General features: G+C 38.5%; 3 protein-coding genes across 3 annotated transcripts in view; 2 read left to right on the forward strand and 1 right to left on the reverse strand.

Annotated features, from left to right (window-relative positions):
* The window catches only part of LOC119419984 (claudin-4-like), a 1146-nt gene extending 875 nt beyond the window's left edge, over window positions 1–271 (forward strand). Inside the window, exon 2 of the mRNA XM_037687352.1 lies at window positions 19–271. Within this exon, the coding sequence (XP_037543280.1) occupies window positions 19–160 (142 nt within the window). The 3' untranslated portion in view covers window positions 161–271. The remainder of the gene's footprint in view (window positions 1–18) is intronic.
* A 3764-nt stretch (window positions 272–4035) lies between these two features.
* Window positions 4036–5592, reverse strand: mettl27 (methyltransferase like 27). The gene is made up of 5 exons (XM_037687353.1): window positions 5466–5592; window positions 5004–5132; window positions 4668–4803; window positions 4339–4434; window positions 4036–4238 (listed from the first exon to the last, which is right to left on the reverse strand). Exons 1-5 carry the CDS (start codon window positions 5586–5588, stop codon window positions 4036–4038), a joined length of 687 nt encoding a protein of 228 aa, XP_037543281.1. The 5' UTR covers window positions 5589–5592.
* A 3851-nt stretch (window positions 5593–9443) lies between these two features.
* Window positions 9444–20992, forward strand: nf2b (neurofibromin 2b (merlin)). Its single transcript, XM_037687354.1, has 17 exons — window positions 9444–9579; window positions 9773–9875; window positions 11120–11245; window positions 11480–11602; window positions 11710–11793; window positions 11965–12033; window positions 12165–12247; window positions 12344–12419; window positions 12513–12650; window positions 13758–13832; window positions 13922–14035; window positions 14155–14277; window positions 14452–14669; window positions 17078–17180; window positions 18218–18348; window positions 18425–18596; window positions 20707–20992. The coding sequence occupies exons 2-17, from the start codon at window positions 9786–9788 to the stop codon at window positions 20752–20754; spliced, it is 1773 nt and encodes a 590-aa protein (XP_037543282.1). The 5' UTR covers window positions 9444–9579; window positions 9773–9785; the 3' UTR covers window positions 20755–20992.
* The last annotated feature ends 387 nt before the right edge of the window (window positions 20993–21379 follow it).

Genomic DNA, 21379 nt, shown 5'->3' on the forward strand with positions numbered 1-21379 from the left:
AAAGTCTCAGCTGAAAAGACCGGAGTCGGGATTGTCCGCACAGAGCGAGGCACTGTCAACAAAGTCTCAGCTGAAGCGATCAGAGATAGAAGAGACTTTATCAGCTGCCAGCAATGAAAAGGAAGATGCATCTTCAAATCCACAAAAAACATACCTGTGATATGAGCCACAACAGAAGGAATACTTGAATGTACTAGGTTTGTGTACACAATTCAGTTTGCTGTTCAGTTAATAGTTTTTAGGATTCTTTTAAGATAAGACTTCAGTCTGTTCTTCTTTCTTTTTTAAGTATTCAATATGAAGGAAGACAAGCTGTATTTATTTGTTAAATGCACTTGAAACTGACTAAAAAGGCAGCAACAACAAATATAGCAAGCAGATATTTGTTTTCATTTATTAAAAATAGCAAACTTCAACAAACATGTCAGTGTAAAATGTGATGAGCTGTTTCTTTGTGTATGAATGCACTGAATATTGACAAATGTTGAACTTTACCATTTTTGGGGGTTTGGCTTTTGCTGGACTCACAAAAACTTGAATAATTTATGACTCATGAAGGAAGATGCATATTTGTACTGTACATTTTCACTTTTTAAAAACATTTATAGATGAAACACATAGAAGACCATAAAAAATCCACATGTTGCATTAAGTTACTCTGGCACAACAATTTCCTGCGGGATCAATAAAGTTTTATCATATCTCTTATCTTAAGTTGTTTTCATTGATCCTTAGAAGAGGTTTCTGTAGATTTAGCCTTTGTGAAATCATCACTTTTATTGAACTTTGATTTTATTTAAATACGTCACTCACATTCTTTGTACACTTGATATTCAATAAATGACATATGACAAGCTGAGGATTTTTTAAAACACTTTTTTTTTTAACAAACATGCATGACAACATAGTTTTTCAGAAGCCCCCCTGGAGCCACCGTCTGCCCGACTCGAACAAGTCACAAGACAAACTGGTTCGACAGAGAGTTGGATCACAGCAAAGCTTTGTGTGTTATGGAGGAAGTCTTGTGTTTGCAGAGGTTTCAACATTTAGTTTCAGTGAATCAGGTCCATGGAACATATTTGTTTTGTTTTTTATATCTACTTCTTGCATGCAGATGTTTTAGTGTAATGTACATAGGATACGGCTGTCATCCAAAATTTGCACATACCTTCATGATAGTTTTGCATATTGGAAATAAACACAAACCAATACAGTAACACTTACAATAATAATTAAAAAAGAAAAAGCCAAAAACAAAAATTATATTCTGAAGACAAAAGGTACAAAACAGACAAATGAAGCTAAAAAAATAATAAAATCTCAGTTTAAAATTTAACAGGAATAAAAGATATTAAATAAATGCTGCATCATCAAAAGTGGTCAAAACCATGTTGTAGTTTTATAACTGTACAACAAACTCAGTTTAAAAAGTGAAACTCATGATCTGTCACTTGAAGTTTTGCTAACAAATGTGCCCAGCGTGTTTGATAAAGTTGTCAAGTTGATGTAAACTAAGGTTCTGTTGATTGTAATAACATTTGGCTGCAGGATGAATTTATCATTTTATTCATTTTTTATGACAATATGCTGAGAAAACACCAACATCTCTTACATTGACTTCTGCCCCAGCAAATAAACAATTTAAACATATATCAAGTTATTCATACTCAAAATGAAATAAAAAATGAAGCTAAAACGAGAGCTTAATTAAAAAATAGTTATTAAAACTCACTCACATCTTTTAATCCTGTTCTAGAGGACTTTTTGTTTTGGACAACCGTGCAGCGATTATTCATTTTTACTGTTATTCACAATTAAATTTTCAATTCAGTTTATTTATATAGCGCCAAGTCACAACAGAAGTCATTTCTGGGCACTGAATAGAAACATTCATATATATAAAAATAATAATTTAACACTATTTATCTGAGAAGCACGAAGGCGACAGTGGAAAGGAAAAACTCCCTCATGAGGAAGAAACCTTTAGCAGAACCAGGCTCAGGACAAGTGGCCATCTGCTTCGACCGGCTGGGTTTGAAAGGAACGGATACACAATGGCAGGTCAAGAATCACATGTTAAGATAGAAATAATATCAAATGAAAACTGTTCAATTTTAACAATTCCTTTAAGGAAATGAGGTCAATAATTATTTTGTGTGAACAATGGTAGTGTGTCGTTTTCACGAGTTGGTTTTCACTGGACATTCTGTTTTTCTCCCGCAGTCCAAACAACAAAACATTTGTTAGAATAACTGGTCATTCTGAGTGAAACGAGCATGTGTGGTTGTTTGTCTTGGGTGTAATCGCTCTGCTGAACTCAGGACTGAAGTAAGATCCAGTTCATCAGACCTGACAAATGAAAGGGTCAAAATGTTATCTGTGTCTATTCTTCTGCTGCCTGTTTGCACAACAATTGTATTGCATTTTGAACGATTAAAGTAAAAAAAAATAATAATAAACGACACAAATTTAGATTTTCTGGTCAATTGATACTTCAGCAGCCGTGATCTCAAAATCCATCATGGCTGCCTCTCACATTAGTTTTTTTTTTTTTCTTTTTACTTCAGTTTGGAAGCTGTCATGCACCTTACCATGTCTGTGTGGGTTATTTTCCAAGTACTCAGAGTTATTGCCACAGCTCAAGGCACAGAGTGTGTCAAGAATCTTGAACCAAGCGTTTTTAATAAGTGCTCTCTGCATATTGGCACCAAACTTATGGTGTATCGTCTCAATGTATTTATAGTATACTACACCTCAGCTTTTATAAAGGACTTATTTCATACAGTGCAAAATACAGTGCTTATTTCTATTCAGGTAAATCTTTAAGTTGAAAGAGGAAATATAGCATTTGCCACGCTTTCAGGGTGTGAAGCTGCAGAAAGAAAAGCTCTGCAGAGAGTGGTGAAGGCTGCACAGAAGTCTGTAGTGGAGTCAGCCTCCCCATCACAGACATCTACATCTCCAGATGCAGGAAGAGGGCACCTGCATCATGAAGGACCCCACTCACCCAGCACACACTTTTTGCCTCGCTCCCCTAAAGCAGAAGGCTGGGGCGCATTAAGTGTAGAACCACTAGACTGAGGAACAGCTTCTACCCTGAAGCTGTTAGACTCATGAATCTCTAACAAGAAAAAACAGGAAAAAAAATCACTGGTGCCACCTTAACTGGTGATATGTGCTGCTGATTATCCATGCTGCTGATCTCATGCTGCTATATCATTCATACCCATCTGCTCACACACTCATGCTCGTGCTGCTATTGATACACCGTATAGTTTAACATTATTAGTGTTTAGTGTATATCTTAGATCTTTCAGCAAACCGTTTAGCGCATATCTCAGTTCCTTATATACCGTTTCTTTTTACACTTTATATTTTTGCTATATTTGGGTGTAACTGGGACCCCGAGTACACAATTTCGTTCCACCTCATGTACCACATGTGATGCGAATGACAATAAACTCGACTTGAATTTGAATGTTCTTACGAGAGTGTGCAGTCACTTGATCTTTATACGAGTTTTCAACCGTGTTGCAGCAGTTTCTGTGCCCTCACATGTGAGTTTATATGTTGCTAGTCCCTGCCATCAAATCTGGAAGAAAACGAGAGAGCATTCAGATTTCCTTTTAAATTAACGAACAAGCAATATTTTGGAACAGCCAGGTTTTCCACAAAAAGAGCAATAAGACATAAAAAAATAAGACTGGTTCACTCAAACTAGACAGAGTTCTAACTTGTTCAAGCCTCTAGGATAATTTGTGCTTGTGGTTTCCTCCATTCATTCTGAGTGAGATTAAGCTTTTTGTTAAGTAACACCTGACAGTTTTCTAAGGAAGTTCATTGCACCCAAGTGTATGACTCTCTACGACACCAGAACTGTACATTTTAACAAGAACAATTTAAAATATTTACAATTAAAATACCTGCATAAGACTCACAAAACAAACAACTAGTAACTGTTTTAAGTTTATAGCTAATTAGCAAAAGGAAACGCTTGAACATTGCGCAATAACTTGTAGACTGTTGTATTCAGTGTTACAGTTTCTTATAGAGGTACACAACTCCAGATATGTAGCCATGCTCGTGCTCCGACACCGCTCTCTCCCAGTCCTCCACGTCTGTGACCTCTAAACAAGTACAGAGCCCCTCTTCCTCCATCTTCTTCAGCTCCATCTCAAGATTAGCTTTGTACTCAGTGTTGTCCTTGTTACTTCTGGTTGTCATGCAGATGCAGCCACCTAGTGGAAAGATGCAAAAGTGCAGCAAAGTACAGTATGGTTGGAGCTCATTACCAGTAAAGATTAAGCAAAATAAAATTAAAATTACATAAATTCTGACCTGGTTTGGTGGCATTGAGCAGGTCTCTGGCCACTTGAACAGGTATATGACTATCACTCAAAGCCCCAACAATGACAACCACATCAAATGAACCTGCTGCAGGTGAGAAGAAAAAAATGTTTTAGAATTACACGAAAGGGTTTACCTACAAATGACTGGAGAATTCAATGTTCAATGTTTTTTTAATTAAGTTAATTATAAGGTCAGTAAATGCAGTTATTGCTCAGTAAAAGTGACAAAACACTGAACAGAAAAAAACATGTTTCATGAGGATCAACTAAAGAATCACAGTGACTGATGACCTGGAAGATCTTTGAAGATTTAATTACCGAACTGTTCAGGTAGAGGATCCTCCCCCAGCAGGGACTGCTTCAGGTCCTGGTACAACCCACTCTCTCTAGCCTTGTCCAGCATGGCCTCACATCCATCAACACCCACAAAATGTCTAAATCCATGTTTGCTCAGCTGTGCAACAAAGATATGCTTGCTTGTCAATCACATTGACAGTGAATGTGCCAAAAATTAAACAACGCTACTTGCAGAAACCAAATTAATGCAGTAGGCTCACATTATAGACAGTCACACAAAAGGCCTTTTTTTTTAAATGGTGTTATTGTGACTGGATTTTATTTTGCTTTGTAAATGGTCACAGTCTGATTAGTAACCTGTTTGGCCACCAGTCCAGTCCCACACGCCACATCCAACACAACGGCTGCTTCTCGCACGCCATTGAAATGTGATGCAATGCTGTCAGCTGCCAGACTCGGTGCACGGTAATCCAGAACAGCCACATCCTGTTTGGATTATAAGAAATAAATTACCGTGAGATTATTCCTCACACATTTATCTAAGGTACTTCATACCTGCATTTTATACAAGGAAACAACAGTGACACCTTTAGAAGAAATAAAAAGCTTTATTTTTAAGATGATCTTGCTCATTTGCTCATTTTAAATAACTACAAGAGTGCTGGTTTCTGTGTTTTAACACTGATGTAACTTTGCAAACTTTGTCTAAACATACTTTTTCCTTGTCAACCCACTGAACCACCATCCACCCACTCATGTATTCATGTGAAACACAACAGGCAGCACTTTGCTCTGATCCTGTTTAATATTTTTCCTCACCTGATCATAGGTCTCTGCCCAGGTGTTGTAGAACTTGATCTTTTCTCTTGAGGTGGTGCATTCATGAGCTGATAAAATGACTGCTTTCATACTTTCAAATGTGTTTGTATTTGCTGACATCATAAGAAAACCTGTTCATGCAAAAAATATAAATATATATAAAAATCGAAAATAAGGTGAATGCAAATGATGACTAATCATACGTATAGGTCATAGCCAAGCTACAGTAAAATCTAAAACCCAGTTAGTTCTGGTGAACCAATATTTAATGTTAAATTTATATTACAGTACTGCGAAGCTAAACGTAGCTTGTGTTTTAATTTGTACAGTTTGGATCTCTAAGTACTTACCTTGAATGCTAAGGAAGAGAAGAAAAGTCGCGTAATTCCAAACAGTTGTCCAAAAGTATTTTTTAGTTTTATATTTTTCCGAAGTTACAGCTTAAATGATCCAACCAAAAACCAGAAACACGAGTTAGCTATTCCCTCAGTTTAAACTCTCAGGTACGGATTCATTCAACCTTTATTTAGACAGGTTAATCTAAATAAAGATGCACTAGGGTCACGTTTTTATTTACCTAGTCCAAAAAAAATAAATAACCCGTGATGTGTGAACGGGTTTACAGTCTTTATGTAATCTTGTTTAACAGTAAAAGTCGTACAGCTAATTTGTTTGTATGAACTGATTCAAGTTTGGAAATACAGACGTCACATAATGCGACCGCTACTGTTCTTCTTCGTGGGTTTTCTTTGGCGGTTGGTAAAAAGAAAAGATTTCTGTGCATTACCGCCATCACCTGGTAAGGAGGCTACACTAAAAACAACAACAACATTCAAACGTTCAACATTTATTTATGCAGGTTAATCCCATTGAGCCTCGGGGACTCATTTACAAGAGAGACAAGAATTTTAACAAAGAGTGATGACAATAGAGGACAACAATAAACAAGTGAAAATAAAATGGTAATTAAAAAATATAATTAAAATGAAAAGTAGAGAAAAAAAACATCTCTGTTGTACTGTAGATATAAAACCCTGAGTACTGTCAGATTTTGAACTCTTCAGCAATAATTCAGTCAGATTAAACCTACTTTCACTATAGTGGAACTGTTAACATTTGAATTATTTCATATATGTATTTCTGGCAATATGAAAAAAAAAAAATCATGTTCTATGGTCTCGTCTTCTCCGCAGTTTTCAAATTGAGGCTACCTGTGTTAGTTTTCTCTGTAATTAATAATGTCCTATCCCATGGGCCCAAATCTGAAACGTGATATGACACGAGAAGTTCACAAGAGAAGATGTAAAAAATGGCCATTTCGCTTTCTTGGACTGTGAGGTCTCAGTCTCTGATAGAGGACAATTGCAAACTGAGGTGTACCGCAAACCCACCCACACAGACCAGTATTTGCAGTTTGACTCTCTCTCTCTCATAGGAGTCATCAGGACTCTGTACCACAGAGCAGACAGAGTTCCCACGAATTCAGGAGCCAGGCAAAAGGAGAAATCCCACACAAGACAGGCCCTGGAGCAATGGATATCCTGAATGGGACTTCCTGAAAGCAGAGAAAAAAACCCAAACAAGACTCAGTCAGCCATCAGATAAAAAAGGAGCAACCCAGACCAAACCAGTGGTCATTCTGTATGTTGTGGGAGTTTCAGAGAAACTGAGTTTATTTTCTAAACATGATGTCCCAGTGGCTTTTAAACCCCAAAATACATTACGGCAAAGACTGGTCCATCCCAAAGATCCAGTCCAGTAGCACAGAGTAATAACGTGTATGCTGTTCAGTGGAGGGCTGTGATCAGTCTTACATCGGGAAAACTAAACAGCCACTGGCCAAAAGGATGGCCCAGCACAGAAGAGCAACATCATCAGGCTCTGCGGTCTACACTCATCTCCAGGCCAGTGGTCACTCGTTCAGGGATGAAGATGTTCACATCCTGGACAGAGAGGAATGTTGGTTTGAGAGAGGTGAATGAAACCATCTTTGTGAAAAGAACCCGTCCATCATTAAACAGGGGTGAAGGCCTCCATGCTCAACCGTCCCCCTCTTACAATGCTGTTATTACTAGTATCACTCAGCCCCTGTAAGTGGCCATCAGAGCATTAGCGACCAATTGTTGGGCTAATGAGCTGTTTCATACTGTGTGAGTTGATTTAATATATCTTGTTCCATGTCTTCATTTTAATGCTGTTGTTTTAATTTTTTTAAGGTATATTCTTACTGCTTTTTATTTCTTAGTGTTACCCTTAGTGTTAAGCACTTTGATAACAGTCTATCTGTTTTAAATTGTGCTCTATAAATAAATATGACTTGACTTGGCTTGACTAATGGTTCATGTTAACAGCTAATTCTGGATGTCAACAGCAAACTGGTTGATCCATGATGAGAAGGTGCTATTTATAAGACTGAATTTGTTGCAGACAAAGTATTTTGGATAATGTTTCAACAAGTTTTTAATTTTCCTTTTATAATAATTATTTTTTAATCCATTCAGAGGACCTGACTTAACTTTGTTAGATCAGTAAAAGATGCCATACACACTGCGCCCCCCACCCCAATTAAGAAAGCATTCATTCAACCTTTATTTATACAGGTTAGTATCACTGAGCCACGAGAATTCATTTACAAGAAGGACCTGTTTTAAACAAAGAACACAGATGAGCTACAAACAACAATAGACAATCATAAAAAGCACATAAATTAAAAAGTAAATAGAATAAATGATATTAAAATTAAACAATATTAATATTAATATTATTCACCCTCATTGGTTACTTGCTGGCAGCACGGTGGCGCAACTGGTAGAGCTGCTGCCTCTCAGCGAGCAGGTTCTTGGTTCAAACCCCGGTCCAGGGGCCCTTCTGGGTGGAGTTTGCATGTTCTCTCCGTGCATGCGTGGGTTTTCTCCGGGTGCTCCGGTTTCCTCCCACAGACCAAAAACATGCATGTTAGGCTGATTGGTAACTCTAAATTGTCCCTAGGTGTGAGTGAGAGAGTAAATGGTTGTTTGTCTCGTTTGTCTCTATGTGGCCCTGTGATGGACTTGTGATCTGTCCAGGGTGTACCCCGCCCCTCGCACAGTGATTGCTGGACATGGGCACCAGCGACCCCCGTGACCCAAAATGGAATAAGCGGGTAAAGAAAATGGATGGATGGATGGATGGTTACTCATAATCTTTCTCCAGAGCTGCTATGTCCTCCCGAGCCTCTGAAAACCCCGTAATAAACAACAACAACAACAACAACAATACGTTGAGTTTGTCAACAATGAGTTTAAAAACTCACTACTATTCAATAGCTTTCAACACAAGATGATCTGTGTTTTGATCCTGTATGCTCCACACTGGTTTGTCGTCATTATCTGCATCGTTTTTTGTCTATATTCTGATTTACCTCATTTTGTATTTTGCTTTGTGTGTTACCTGTTGTTTTGTCTGTACAGCACTTTGGTTGGCTTTGTAGCTGTTTTAAGTGCTTTATAAATAAAGTGGTATGGTATGGTAACAATAATAATAATAATAATAATAATAATAAAATAAAGCAACCCACGAACCGGTTTAAAGTCATTATGTCATTTTATTTTACAGTGAAAGTCGTCAAAATATTATTTTCTTAGTTATTAATAAAAATAGTTCGACTTTGCATTCGCTGACACGATTATGCGAGGTATCTCTGTAATTTCCGACAACCTTTGAAGTAGACATGCGTTAGTATGTTTTGCGCATGCGCAGTTGCTCTATTCCTTAGCTGTTATTCATGTTCCCACCTGTAGAGAGCCTGAGAGTCAAAACAAAAATCTTCTGGAAAGTCCTTGTGATTTTTTTTTAACAGTAAGCTAACAAGCTAAATTTATAGCAGCCGATAGCTTCGAAAAGTTGTTACAAACGTAATTTATCACTACGTCTAAATCTATATTGTTTGGTGCATTACAATATGTGGGTCTCCCAAAAGTTCTGCTTTTTGTCCATCTTGTTTTGGTCTGTTTTTGTGTCGTAGCGGGACTGAAAACGCTGTTTTAAAGAGAAAAGTTAGCTTAGCATCGGCCACACAAAAGCCCAGCCTCCTCTGAGCCTTGGTGGACGGCAGAAGTCTTAACTTTACTCCCTGGTAATGGGCCTCTTTCATATCTTTCAGTGCTTTTCTGACCTTTGGAAAGAAGTAACATGTTTATTGATTCATGTTTAAAATCATCTAAAAATCAGTTTGTTGCTCAGTAGGTGCAGTTCTGTATGCTATTACTGACTGTTTACTTGTGTGATGTAGGTATGTAAACATGTGCTTTTTTTGTTTGTTTTTGTAGAAACACAATCAAAATGTCCATCCTAGGATTAAAGAAGAAACAACCAAAAACATTTAAAGTTAAAGTTATCACCATGGATGCTGAAATGGAGTTCAGCTGTGAGGTATACCTTTCATTCCCTGTCTTTAAATATAAGTTTATCTCTTTGTGGAGTACATCAATTTATATTCTATGTATGCATTTGACTGTTAATAGCAATCATATATATATATATGCAGAATTTACCATCTTTACTCAAGTAATAATAATGTATCTGGATTTAAATATATATATATATAAGTCAGGTTTGCACCCCCCTCGCAAACAGAAAGATATTTAAATTTCTGCTCAGGTCCTGACTCATCTAATTTCATGATCAATTAAGACAGCAGGTTCAGTTTGTGTAGTAGCTTCACTCATCAAAACTGTGTTTTATTATGTTGGGAGGGTTAAACAGAGAAACGGTATTAGTTTGAACTCATACCAGAACTACAAACACTGCAAGAGTATGTGCATGTGCCATTGTGTTAAATGACATTTAGGATTCATGTTCAGGGGAAAGAAACGTTTTACTGATATGAATGTTTATATGTATGTGATAATACAAAGGAGAACGGCTGTGCATGCTGTGTGACTCGTTGTTTTTAGGGAAAACAAGCATGCAAAACTGATCAGATACTTTAAACGTGCAACAAGTGTAAAACGACAAGAAAAAGCATAATATCAACAGGGACAGATGATGGTGGGAGCGTTTCAAATGTAGAAATAGACAAAGTTATTCACAAAAACAAATCTGAAATAATATTACATTACAACATATTGAACAAAGAACTGCCATTTTCTAAATTAAGTATTCAGTTGTTAAAATAAATCACTGAAATGCTACATTTCATACTACGGGTAGTTAAGACATGAGGGTAAAACAAGAAGTGATGGATGTTCAGTCAAGCAAACTTTATTTGGCTTGTAGTGACATGATGTTTTTGTTTGTTTGTTTGATCACTTAGTTGTAATCGCTTTTAAAATAAATTGGCAAACTTATGGAAATGCACTCTTGTATTCAGAGAGAAAAGTTAAGGTTAACGATTGATGTCTTTAATATTTTTTCAAATCACAATTTATCGTTGTGACTTTTATTTTTAGAAAATAGCTTAGTGTTAAATGTAAGCTAGCACTTTTTCTGTTTTTGTCATTTAAAATATATATTTCTAAAGTCTCAGACACAATAAACATCTTTTTGATGTGATGAAACAAACATGGCCAGCAGAGGGCAGCAGTGCCACTGACATAAAAACTGTCCTTTTTAGGGGCTGCAGGATTGTTCATCTTTTAACTGTTTTGTCTCATTTGTTTTCATACGTCCTCCAGGTTAAATGGAAAGGTAAAGACCTGTTTGACCTGGTGTGTCGGACTGTTGGTCTGAGGGAGACCTGGTTTTTTGGACTCAGGTACACAGTGAAGGACACTTACGCCTGGCTGAAGCTAGAGAAGCGGGTGAGCAAGGAGCTGAATGTGAGATCAAAGCATTTAAATGTGCACAAATCCAGCAAGAGGGAAATCTGAATGCTGGAGTGAAGCACTTCTGAACATTTTTAAATTTTAAGTTGGTAAAATAGGTTGTTTCTTGTTTCCAGCTGCACTGAGTGTGATGCATCGTAATTGTTGTAAGAGTCAAGATAAAAAAATAAAATAAAATCACGTTCTTCTCTTGTTTATGTGTTCAACAAGGTTCTGGACCAGGAGGTACCCAAGGACTCGCCCATAACATTTCATTTTCTGGCTAAGTTCTTCCCTGAAAAAGTAGAAGAGGAACTGGTGCAAGAAATTACTCAACACCTCTTTTTCTTACAGGTAACATCTCTTTTAAAATGACAATGAACTGGTTTCTTTAGGCTAATACTTCAAGAATGTTTGAGGAGAATAGCTCAAGGTGTTATTAAACCTTTTTTTTTTTTTAGGTGAAAAAGCAGATTTTAGATGAAGAGATATTCTGCTCTCCTGAAGCCTCAGTTCTCTTGGCGTCGTATGCCGTCCAGGCAAAGGTGAGAAGTTCATCCAGGATCAGATTCTTGTTGCGTCTGTATCGAGATTTCATGTTAAAATATGTTTATTGCACTCCACTACAAGATTTTATATGTCAGTGTATCTTTTTTCTCAATAAGCAATTTGTTCTCCTTTTGTCAATCAACCAACCTGCTCAATTTTTATCCCAGTATGGGGACTATGACCCAAACTTTCATAAGCCGGGCTTCCTTGCACAAGACGAGCTGTTGCCAAAAAGGGTAAATATACAATCTGTGTCCATATTTCTAAAGAAACCGATTCATTTATTGATTCTCTGCCCCATGAGTCAGTATTTTCCTGCTTCTGTCTGCGGGCTCGGTGTATAACGTCCTCCCTGTGGTCGTTCCAGGTTCTGATGCAGTACCAAATGACAGCTGACATGTGGGAGGAGAAGATCACAGCTTGGTATGCTGAACACAGAGGCATCGCCAGGTAGGATCACCACCAGAACTTGACCTCCTAACTCAAGGTGTGGGTTTATAGTTAAATGTTATGTCCCTCTTGCTTGTTCTTATGTTATCCATCCAGGGACGAAGCTGAGATGGAATACTTAAAGATTGCTCAGGACCTTGAAATGTACGGCGTCAGCTACTTTGCCATTACTGTGAGTGTCAGTCGCTGACGTAAAGTTAAAATTTGCATGTTGACATTGAAAACACAACGTTTAACTTTGCTGTTGTTTCGTTTACGTCATCAGCAAAATAAAAGGGACACAGAGCTGTTGCTTGGCGTTGATGCTCAGGGTCTTCATATCTACAATCCCAACAATAAACTCAACCCCAACAAGTCTTTCCCCTGGAGCGGGATCCGTAACATCTCCTACAGTGAGAAGGAGGTAAAGTCGGCTTTATTTAAGGCTTCCTTTAGCTCAGACCAGCCGTCGTTATAAATACAGAATTGGATTAATAGTCCTGGAACACATCTGACATTTCTTACTGATAGGGAAAAAAAAGCTTAATTTCCACTAAAATTATTGAGTAAAGAAAATGTAGCATTTATAAAAAATCTTCTAAAATGCTATAAATTATGAGCTTTAAAATTCTAAATCAGGCACAAAGGCTTGAACGTTTTTAATCAGGATTTCCAGAAACTTTTTAAAGTTTTTTGATTGGGGGAGGGCGGGGTTGAACCATTTTTAAGCCATTGCTTATGAAAAACATCTGTGTTATTTATATTTTTAAAGCTTCTTAGTTGAAAATTTGGTGACGCATTAACGCTAAGCTAAGCCCACACCTATAGAAAACCTGCTGTTACTGTAGCAGCGATAAGTCCGGAAGGAGATATTTTTAAAAATTATTATGATTATTATTAATCCCCAATGAAAAATTAAATTCTCTGCATTTTTCTCATAACACGTGAGCAGAGGGGCTGCCATCTAAATGTGCTTGGGGTGCAGCTGAGGGTTAAGGGCCTTGCTCAAGGGCCCACAGCAGGGCTAATGAAGGTTAGCAGACGTAGGTGCTTTACCTTCCCTACCCAAATTTGTTTTGTTCTGGTATGGGGATTCAAACCTGCAACCTCCTGATCACAGGCTTGCCACCACTCCCCCAAATGTTGGAAATGTTTAGCAAGATATTTTTCTAGCGCTCCAGAGCAAAACCGTAGAAAAGGCGGTAAAAACAAAACCTTTTATTTCTGCACTTGTTTTGACATTTACACTGGGATCTGTGCGGCATCCAGTTGTGGTCTGACTGTTTTCCAGCTGTGGTCTGCAGTTGTTTTGTTTAGCAAATAAATTGATAGACATAAAAATTATGTATATTTTTATTATGTTCAAACATTTGTTTCTCAGTGCAGGGATCACTGTTTACGTAGTTAAAGAACAAACTCAATTTACTCTTAAGTATTTTATGGATAAAACATTTACCATTTTGTCACAACTGGTAAAATTTAACGGGGCAGTGAAAGATCGCACTAAACGTTTGTTTTCATTTGCTTACAGTTTACAATCAAACCTCTGGACAAGAAGAAAGATGTTTTTAAGTTTTACTCGTCTCAGTTGCGTGTCAACAAGCTGGTTGGTTTGCCTCTTTGAAAGTCAAATTATTATAAAATAAGTTATTTAAAACATGTTGGAAGCAAATGATGTCACGTCCTGTGTGTCAGATTTTGCAGCTCTGCATCGGGAACCACGATTTGTTCATGAGGAGGAGAAAGGTGGACTCGATTGAAGTGCAGCAGATGAAGGCTCAGGCTAAAGAGGAGAAGGCCCGCAAGAAGGTCGGAAATAATGAGTGTATTTAGTCTAAAATTATATGTGCACAACGTGCAACCAAAGTTCTTTTGATCTTGTTAGATTGTCCAAATTGTGCGTTATTTTATTCTTGGATTCCCTCTAGATGGAACGTCAGATCCTGGCCCGGGAGAAGCAGATGAGGGAGGAAGCAGAACGAGCAAAAGAAGAGATGGAGCGAAGACTTTTCCAACTGCAGGACGAGGCTCGGCTTGCCAACGAGGCGCTGGTGAGCTCTTCATTACTCATCAAACTTTAATGTTGGATTTCTAAGATGGTTAGATGATGTTGGAGCTTTAATGACTGAAATGGTGAGCGAACTTGTCTTAAGAAAAAAAAACCCAATTTGCTCTTTATTCACAATTTGCTCTAACGTTTTTAATGAGTAAATGTGTTAATGCAGCTGCGATCTGAGGAGACGGCAGACCTGCTGGCAGAGAAGGCCCAGATAGCTGAAGAGGAAGCCAAGCTTTTGGCTCACAAGGCTGCAGATGCTGAGCAGGAAAGACAGAGGTTAGAGGTCACAGCCATGAAGACCAAGGAGGAGAAAAGGCTGATGGAGCAGAAGATGAGGGAGGCGGAGCAGCTGGCAGTAAAACTGGTGGAGCAGTCAGAGAGGAGGTCTGAAATGATCCTAACAAGCGCTGCTTTACTCCAACGTTCACTAAAATTAATTACTGCCTCCTTCACAACTTTTCATTATGTCCTATTTATTTTGTGTTTTCACTCATTTATGCACAAGTGATTAAGCTTCAGCATTATTTGGCTTCAAAATGATGAATGAAAGGCTGTTAATCATAGTACTGTGGTGATATTTTCCCTAAAAAATGTCAAGGTTAAATGGCAAAATTCAGTGAAACGTGTGTCACTTCCTGCGTTTATAGTCTCACGATGAACCGAAACGCTCCGAGCATTAAAACCAGTGTAGCAGAACAATCTTTTGAAATATGGATTCTTCTTCAGGCTGTACTGACAGTAACAGACAGCAGCTCGAGATTCTGATGTGTTAAATGGGCATCACTAATGTAATAACCTCACTTTCTTCTGTCTCGTCCCCTCTTTTCATATTTAGTTTATGAGACAGCTCATGTTGAGCTCATTTGAAGCCTGTAGAGTAGTCTGATAAATTATAGTGGTTATTATTTAATTAAATCAGTTACAGTTTAATGTTTTGGATAGATCTAAGGTATATTCTCTCTTTCGCCTTCGATGAAGACAGTTGCTCTTACCCTTCCTCCCTCCTGCTTTTTTTACTCTCTTGTCCTGTCAACCTCAGAGCCTCTCTTTACACATCTTCTGAATCGAAAATTATTATGGATTTGGTCAACTGGTCCCTCAACGCAATTGATAAAACTTTCCACCAGACGACAGGGTGCTGGAGAGCCCTCATGCCCTGAACGGACCCACGCAGTTGCGTATGCCATTGATTCCTGGAGTGAGTGGAAGATGGTGTGCCTATCTGTGGTGAGGACGTAGAAGATGTGTACATTATTGGATTTATGATAACAGGGTGCTTTTTGGAATCGGTGGATACCTTGAATATCGACAAATTGGGAAGACGTCAGCAGCAGTTTCAGCTATGGTAAAGCTGCCGGCCTTATGTGAAGGATTAATCTGTGCCTCGAGCTCTCAGACTCATGCTTACTGAGCTCAACCGCAAACTGGACGCAATTTCTGGGAATCGTAGACCCCTTGCGGCTCCTGGAACTCGCCAGCATGAAGGTTTCAATCTTGGAGAAAGCTAATCAAGCACGGACCAGGCGGAATGTCCATAAATCTGTCTTGTTTGGATTCACCATTGAGCGTACCAGCAGAACATGAAGTCAGACGAAACAGAGTGGCGGCTCAAACTGTTGTTTTATCTGAATTTGGCCTCCCTGCTGGCCTTGGACAGGCCAACTTATCTCAAATTTCTCCTGGAGGATATGAAGCTAGAAGCTCTTGCACTTGCTCACAGTCAGTATTTTGTGATTCGTTGTGAACTAGAACATGGGTATTCAACTAAATTGCTCAGGGGGCCAGTTACTGAAAGCCAAGAGCTCAGGGGCCGGACATCCAGCAGTTACTGTCATTAATTAATAAGTTTGTTTTATGGTTTAAAATCTGTTTTTTGTTTTTTAATGAACCCATTGGTGGGCCGAACGGAGCTCACTCGTGGGCCTGATTTGGCCCCTGGGCCACCAGTTGAATAACCCTGGTCTAAATATATTCATGCCTACTACTTAGCTCTCAAACCTGCTGCTGGGTTTCATAAACTAGAATTTAAATGGAAGGAAGTCATCTAGTCTAAACCAGGTTAACGTGTACTTGTTTCAGAACTTTAATTGGATTTAAAGTGAGAAGTTTTGCTTAAATCCATGTCTGCCTAAATATTATGTATTCGTAAAGTACTGACTGCTGTCTAGATGTAACGTAGACTGATAAAAACAGGTTAGGCACATGTTAGTGCTACGATCTATTCAAAAACAATAGTGATTTTTGTTTTATCTTTTAAGTTTTTTTGTCAGTTGAGACTTCAAATCAAAAACGTTTCAAAGTATTTAGGTTTTAGATTGTGGTTCTTCTACTTCACTTATCCTGGACTTGTCTAAAAGTGGATTCAGTGGGTCTAGCTGCAGCAAACTGAATTGATTGGATACAGTTTATAAAATGTGCACTTCTATTTGTGTTATTTATATATTAACTCTTTGGAACCATCTCTTATTTAACCACAAACCATTTTGGAAACATTCGTTCTTTTTTAGAACCTGATGATTCTGAGTGCCCAAAGGTTTGATATTAAATTGAAGTGGAGGTTTGACATGAACTAGTAACGATAAAGATTAGTTTTACTCTTCAGTCCTTATAATGCTAGCTGTCTCAGCTTTTATGTTTTTGTCATTTTACACGACGTGCATCAAGCTGTTAATCAAAACACTGCAAGTATTTTTGTCAGTGGTAATATTTTCTGCCATTTAACATTTAAAACAATTAGATTTGCCCTAAATTTACTTATACAAGAAAACTGATCAGACCTAATTTATTTCCAGGCTGAAGGAAGCTGATCACCTGAAGCAGGACCTGACCGAAGCTAAAGATGCCGAACGAAGAGCTAAACAGAAGCTGCTGGAGATCACCAAGACAACATACCCTGTATGTGATCATTATAGGGCTGCTTTGTTCTTTTTATCAATCTTTTTGTTTATTCAGACAAATGCAGTTGTTTGTTTAAAGGTTATTTGTTTCTTTGAGGCATAAATGCTCTCAGATTGCACTTATTTTAAGAACTGAGGTTAGTGGGGATGCTTTAAAGATTATTTATGAGCTGAGAAACTGAAGACAGTCTGAATCATCCAAGTTGACTCATTTTGTTTCTAAATTCAGATGATTCTCGTGAAGATTGTCTCTCCATTTATGAGACCCAGGAGAAAATATTCATACTTATCAATAATCAAGTAGTATCTCTTATCAGGTTTTAATTTTTGGAAAGCGATAGATAATGTGTTTTTAGTAAAGGGGAAATGTTTTAGCAACTGTGTGCACAAAATATCCAGATTCATGCTCAATAATCCAGGTAGAAAAATCCAACAAAGTTCAGTCAGGTCTTTTGGACTGTTTCTTTTTGTTGAAACGTTTCATCTTTCATCCAAAGGACTTCATCAGTCCGAGGAGCTGCAACAAACTCGGCTTATAAATAGAACCTTCCCATAGTGGGTCAACCAGTTTGATGGCGCTCAGATGGTTTCTGGAGTCCACCCTCTCCCCCGCCGACTCGTTTGAGGCATTCATGGCCAAAGTGCATTTGTTAAGCTGAGACTGTTGTGGCTCCTCGTACTGAAGAAGTCTTTTGGATGAAAGATGAAACATGTCAACACAAAGAAACCATCCTGAGGACCTGACTTTGTCGAAGTGTGCACAAAAATGAATCATCTCTGGCGCAAACTGGTGTCTTAAAAATGAAAGAAAATGAATGTTGACGCCACTAAACTTATTTTAGGGTAAAATCTTAAGAGAAAAGTTTTAGTATCACTCACTTTAGACTTTCATATACGAGTGACAGAATAAAAAATGTGGTGTATCGGCGTTGTTCATTCAGAACAGCTTCAGTCAGTTGATTCAGTGTGTTAAACGTGCTAGTGTGACGCGCTTCACGTCTTTAAAGCATCATGATGTGTTTACCTGTCCTCCAGCTCATTGCAGCCTACTCTACCCCCCCTGCTCCTCCTGAACCGGCCGACTTGAGCTATGAGTCAGCCTCTTCACGCCTCGACTTCAAGGACTCGGACATGAAGAGGCTGTCTATAGAGATCGAGAGAGAGAGGTGAGCTGCTGATTAAAACCCCAGCAGGATCGTTTTAGACATGGCTTGTGTTTGATGTTGTCGTGCGTGTACCCAGGCTGGAGTATATGGAGAAGAGCAAACACCTGCAGGATCAGCTGAAGGAGCTGAAGTCTGAGATCGAGTCCCTGAAACTGGAGGAGCAGCAGCAGCAGGCCAGCTTGTACGGCCTCCACGGTGAGGCCAGGGGATACGTCCAAGAACAGCCTGTCTACTTACCTCACAGCAACGTGCGTATTCTTTTTATTATCGCTAAAATAATGAGTCATTGAGGATCTGTCCAAATGCTAAACACATCGATGCCTTTCTTTAAACTAATAAAATCAAATGTGTTTCTTGTTTTAACATCGTGCTGTTCCACTTATTTCTTCTTCAACTATAATTTAATTTGATGTATTATGTAGTCGTTACGCTGCAGCCATCAGAAAGCTGTGCAGGACTAGAGTATTTTATTTGTAACGAGGAAGATTGCGTACAAAAGTCACCTACAAAATCGTTTTATTTTCTTGTGTCTTTGTGTGGATGGCCCAGCAGTGACAAACACTGCAATAAAGGTGAATATCCAGATGTGAAATCCTTGTTTACTGTCAGTAATCAGCTCTGTGAGCAGATGCGTCTGCACACATCGTATCAGACGATCGTGACCGTGATCACAACTTTTTAATCCCCCGGCAACAGAACAGACACCCGTGTTCTCCCAGAGCACGTTCGTTTCCAGCAATAAACAGGATTTGACACGGACTCACTTTATGCTTTAAAACTAAAAATATTAAAAACAGACGTGCCAGTATCTCCGCAGTGATAAGACTGATGAAGCTCTTCACCATTAAAAACTGAAAGACAGTGCAATGCTTCCTCATAATGTCACACAGGGTGTTTTTCTGTGGCTAATATTTATACACCAAATATCTCGCATGCAGAAGCAACAGCCTGCCTGATTCCCTAAAGAGAGAGTTCAGATTTATTTTAATTAGTTTTGACCAGAGTTTAGAGAATCATCATGAAATCCTCATGGAGAAGCTAAGCTAATAGCTTCCCAGAATAGGGTTGGTTTAAAAAGACATTTCCGCCATTCAAAGAAACTCAAACCCTGAAAAATGCTATGACTGAACAGTTAACACGTAGGCGAACGACTTCAGGTTATGTTTCAACACAAACCGCCTTCAGTAATCGTAGACAGCCACGTAGAGAATCATCTGATACAAAAGTGATGCAGCGTGAATCTACAAAGATAAAAACATGAACCACTGAGATGATGATGAGCTCTGAGCTGCTTTAGATTGTTAAAATGTGTTCCTAGATGGGCCTGCACTGAAACAGTTGTTGTTTCTTGAGAATTTCTCCCTGATTCTTTAAACTGGTGTTGTTCTGGCTGCTGGCTGCAGCAGGTTAGATGCTAAAAACGATTTAGAAAGCCAAAATCTGTTGAGGCGTCTTCATGATAACTGAACAGAAATCCCCCCTTGACTCAACAATATACTGTATACACAGTAGTCTCTCGCTACTTCGTGGTTCGTTTATCGTGGACTCGCTCTATCAAGATTTTTCAAAATAAGATTAGACATGACACACAATTGGCTGATTGATGGATGAGCCGCACAATCGGCATGAAAGTTTTATTTAAAATAAATTATTTTAAATTATTTAGCACCTGCTGCACATTTGTGCAGCCCAGAGCTGCAGGATAAACTTCCTGCTGCAGCTGATCAGCTGTTCTCTTTCAGAGCAGAGAAGTGGGCGTGGCCAAGAGCCACTTGCAGGTGGCAAAGAGCAGATGAGGTAGGGAGCTGAAATCATGACATGCTGTGTTCTTTTAGAGCATTTAGAGTTTAGAAACATCGTTTAGAATATTGCAAAAGTGTGGGAAGGGATTAAAACACCTTTATACACACATACACACACACACACACACACATATATATATATATATATATATATTCCAGTTTTCGTGGGTTTCATGAGCTGGAAGCCCAAATTATGTAAAAATAAACAAATAAATACTTGAAATCGTTTAAATTACGAGTCCTGAATCTATCATCTATTATAGTTTACACTTTTTGAATGGAATTATGGAAGTTAAACAACTTTTCCATGATGTTCTAATTTTTGGAAAGGGTCTGTATACTAAAATAAACATCTACTTACTACTTGTACTACGATTCCTACGTCACATTTTTTTAACTTATCGTGGGGCTTCAGGGTATGGATCCCCCGTGATAAACGAGGGACTACTGTATATATATATGGTTTGTCACTTAAACACTAAATAAATGTATTTTTCGTTTTATGGTTTTTCACCTCTTTAGCTTTTTTTGACCGACTGCTTGTCTTGTTTTTCAGCGAAACTCTGCGTACATGTCTCAGATGGCCTTGTTTGAAGAAGTGTGATCTTGGTCTTCCCAAACGAACATGAAGAGGACATCTGAAGCTGCCAGTTAGCCCTCAACATGTTTGGTTAAGTTTATTTGACTGAAACTAGCAGCATACAGAGGCATGCTCTGACTGACTTCAGGTCTGTCCTAACAGACAGACAGACACCACCTGCTACACCGCTGCAGCTTGGCCCTTTCTGTTACATGCAGAGAACAATGTGTGACATTTATTTGCCACTGATTCAAGACGCCTTACTGAAGATGAACACGTTTTTATAAAATGTACTTTGTGTGGTTTAATGAGCTATAGGTAGTAAGATATAAACCCATCAGTCATAGAATTATGACCATGTTGAGGCATTTTCGTTCTTTTCCAATTTTGCCACTGACAAAGCTCTTAGAGAATCAACACTTAGGGCAGTGTTTGGGTCTGGTACGGTCTAAACAGAACCTCTACGCCCAAATACTTTGGGTTTGGGGTCTGTTTGAATTGGTCTTAGTTCTCACGGTGCTGTCAGATCCTGTCACGTGAGGATTTTTAAGGTTGGGTGAACACTGTGGTCTCTGGTGTTCTTCAAACCATTTTTGTGCCGTTGTAGAGGAGTTCACTGCTGTGGAGTGCTGAGTAGCACTGTTGCCAT

The sequence above is a fragment of the Nematolebias whitei genome, chromosome 14, assembly GCF_014905685.2.
Source record: "Nematolebias whitei isolate Nwh7 chromosome 14, NemWhi1, whole genome shotgun sequence".
NCBI classification, from domain to species: Eukaryota; Metazoa; Chordata; class Actinopteri; order Cyprinodontiformes; family Rivulidae; genus Nematolebias; species Nematolebias whitei.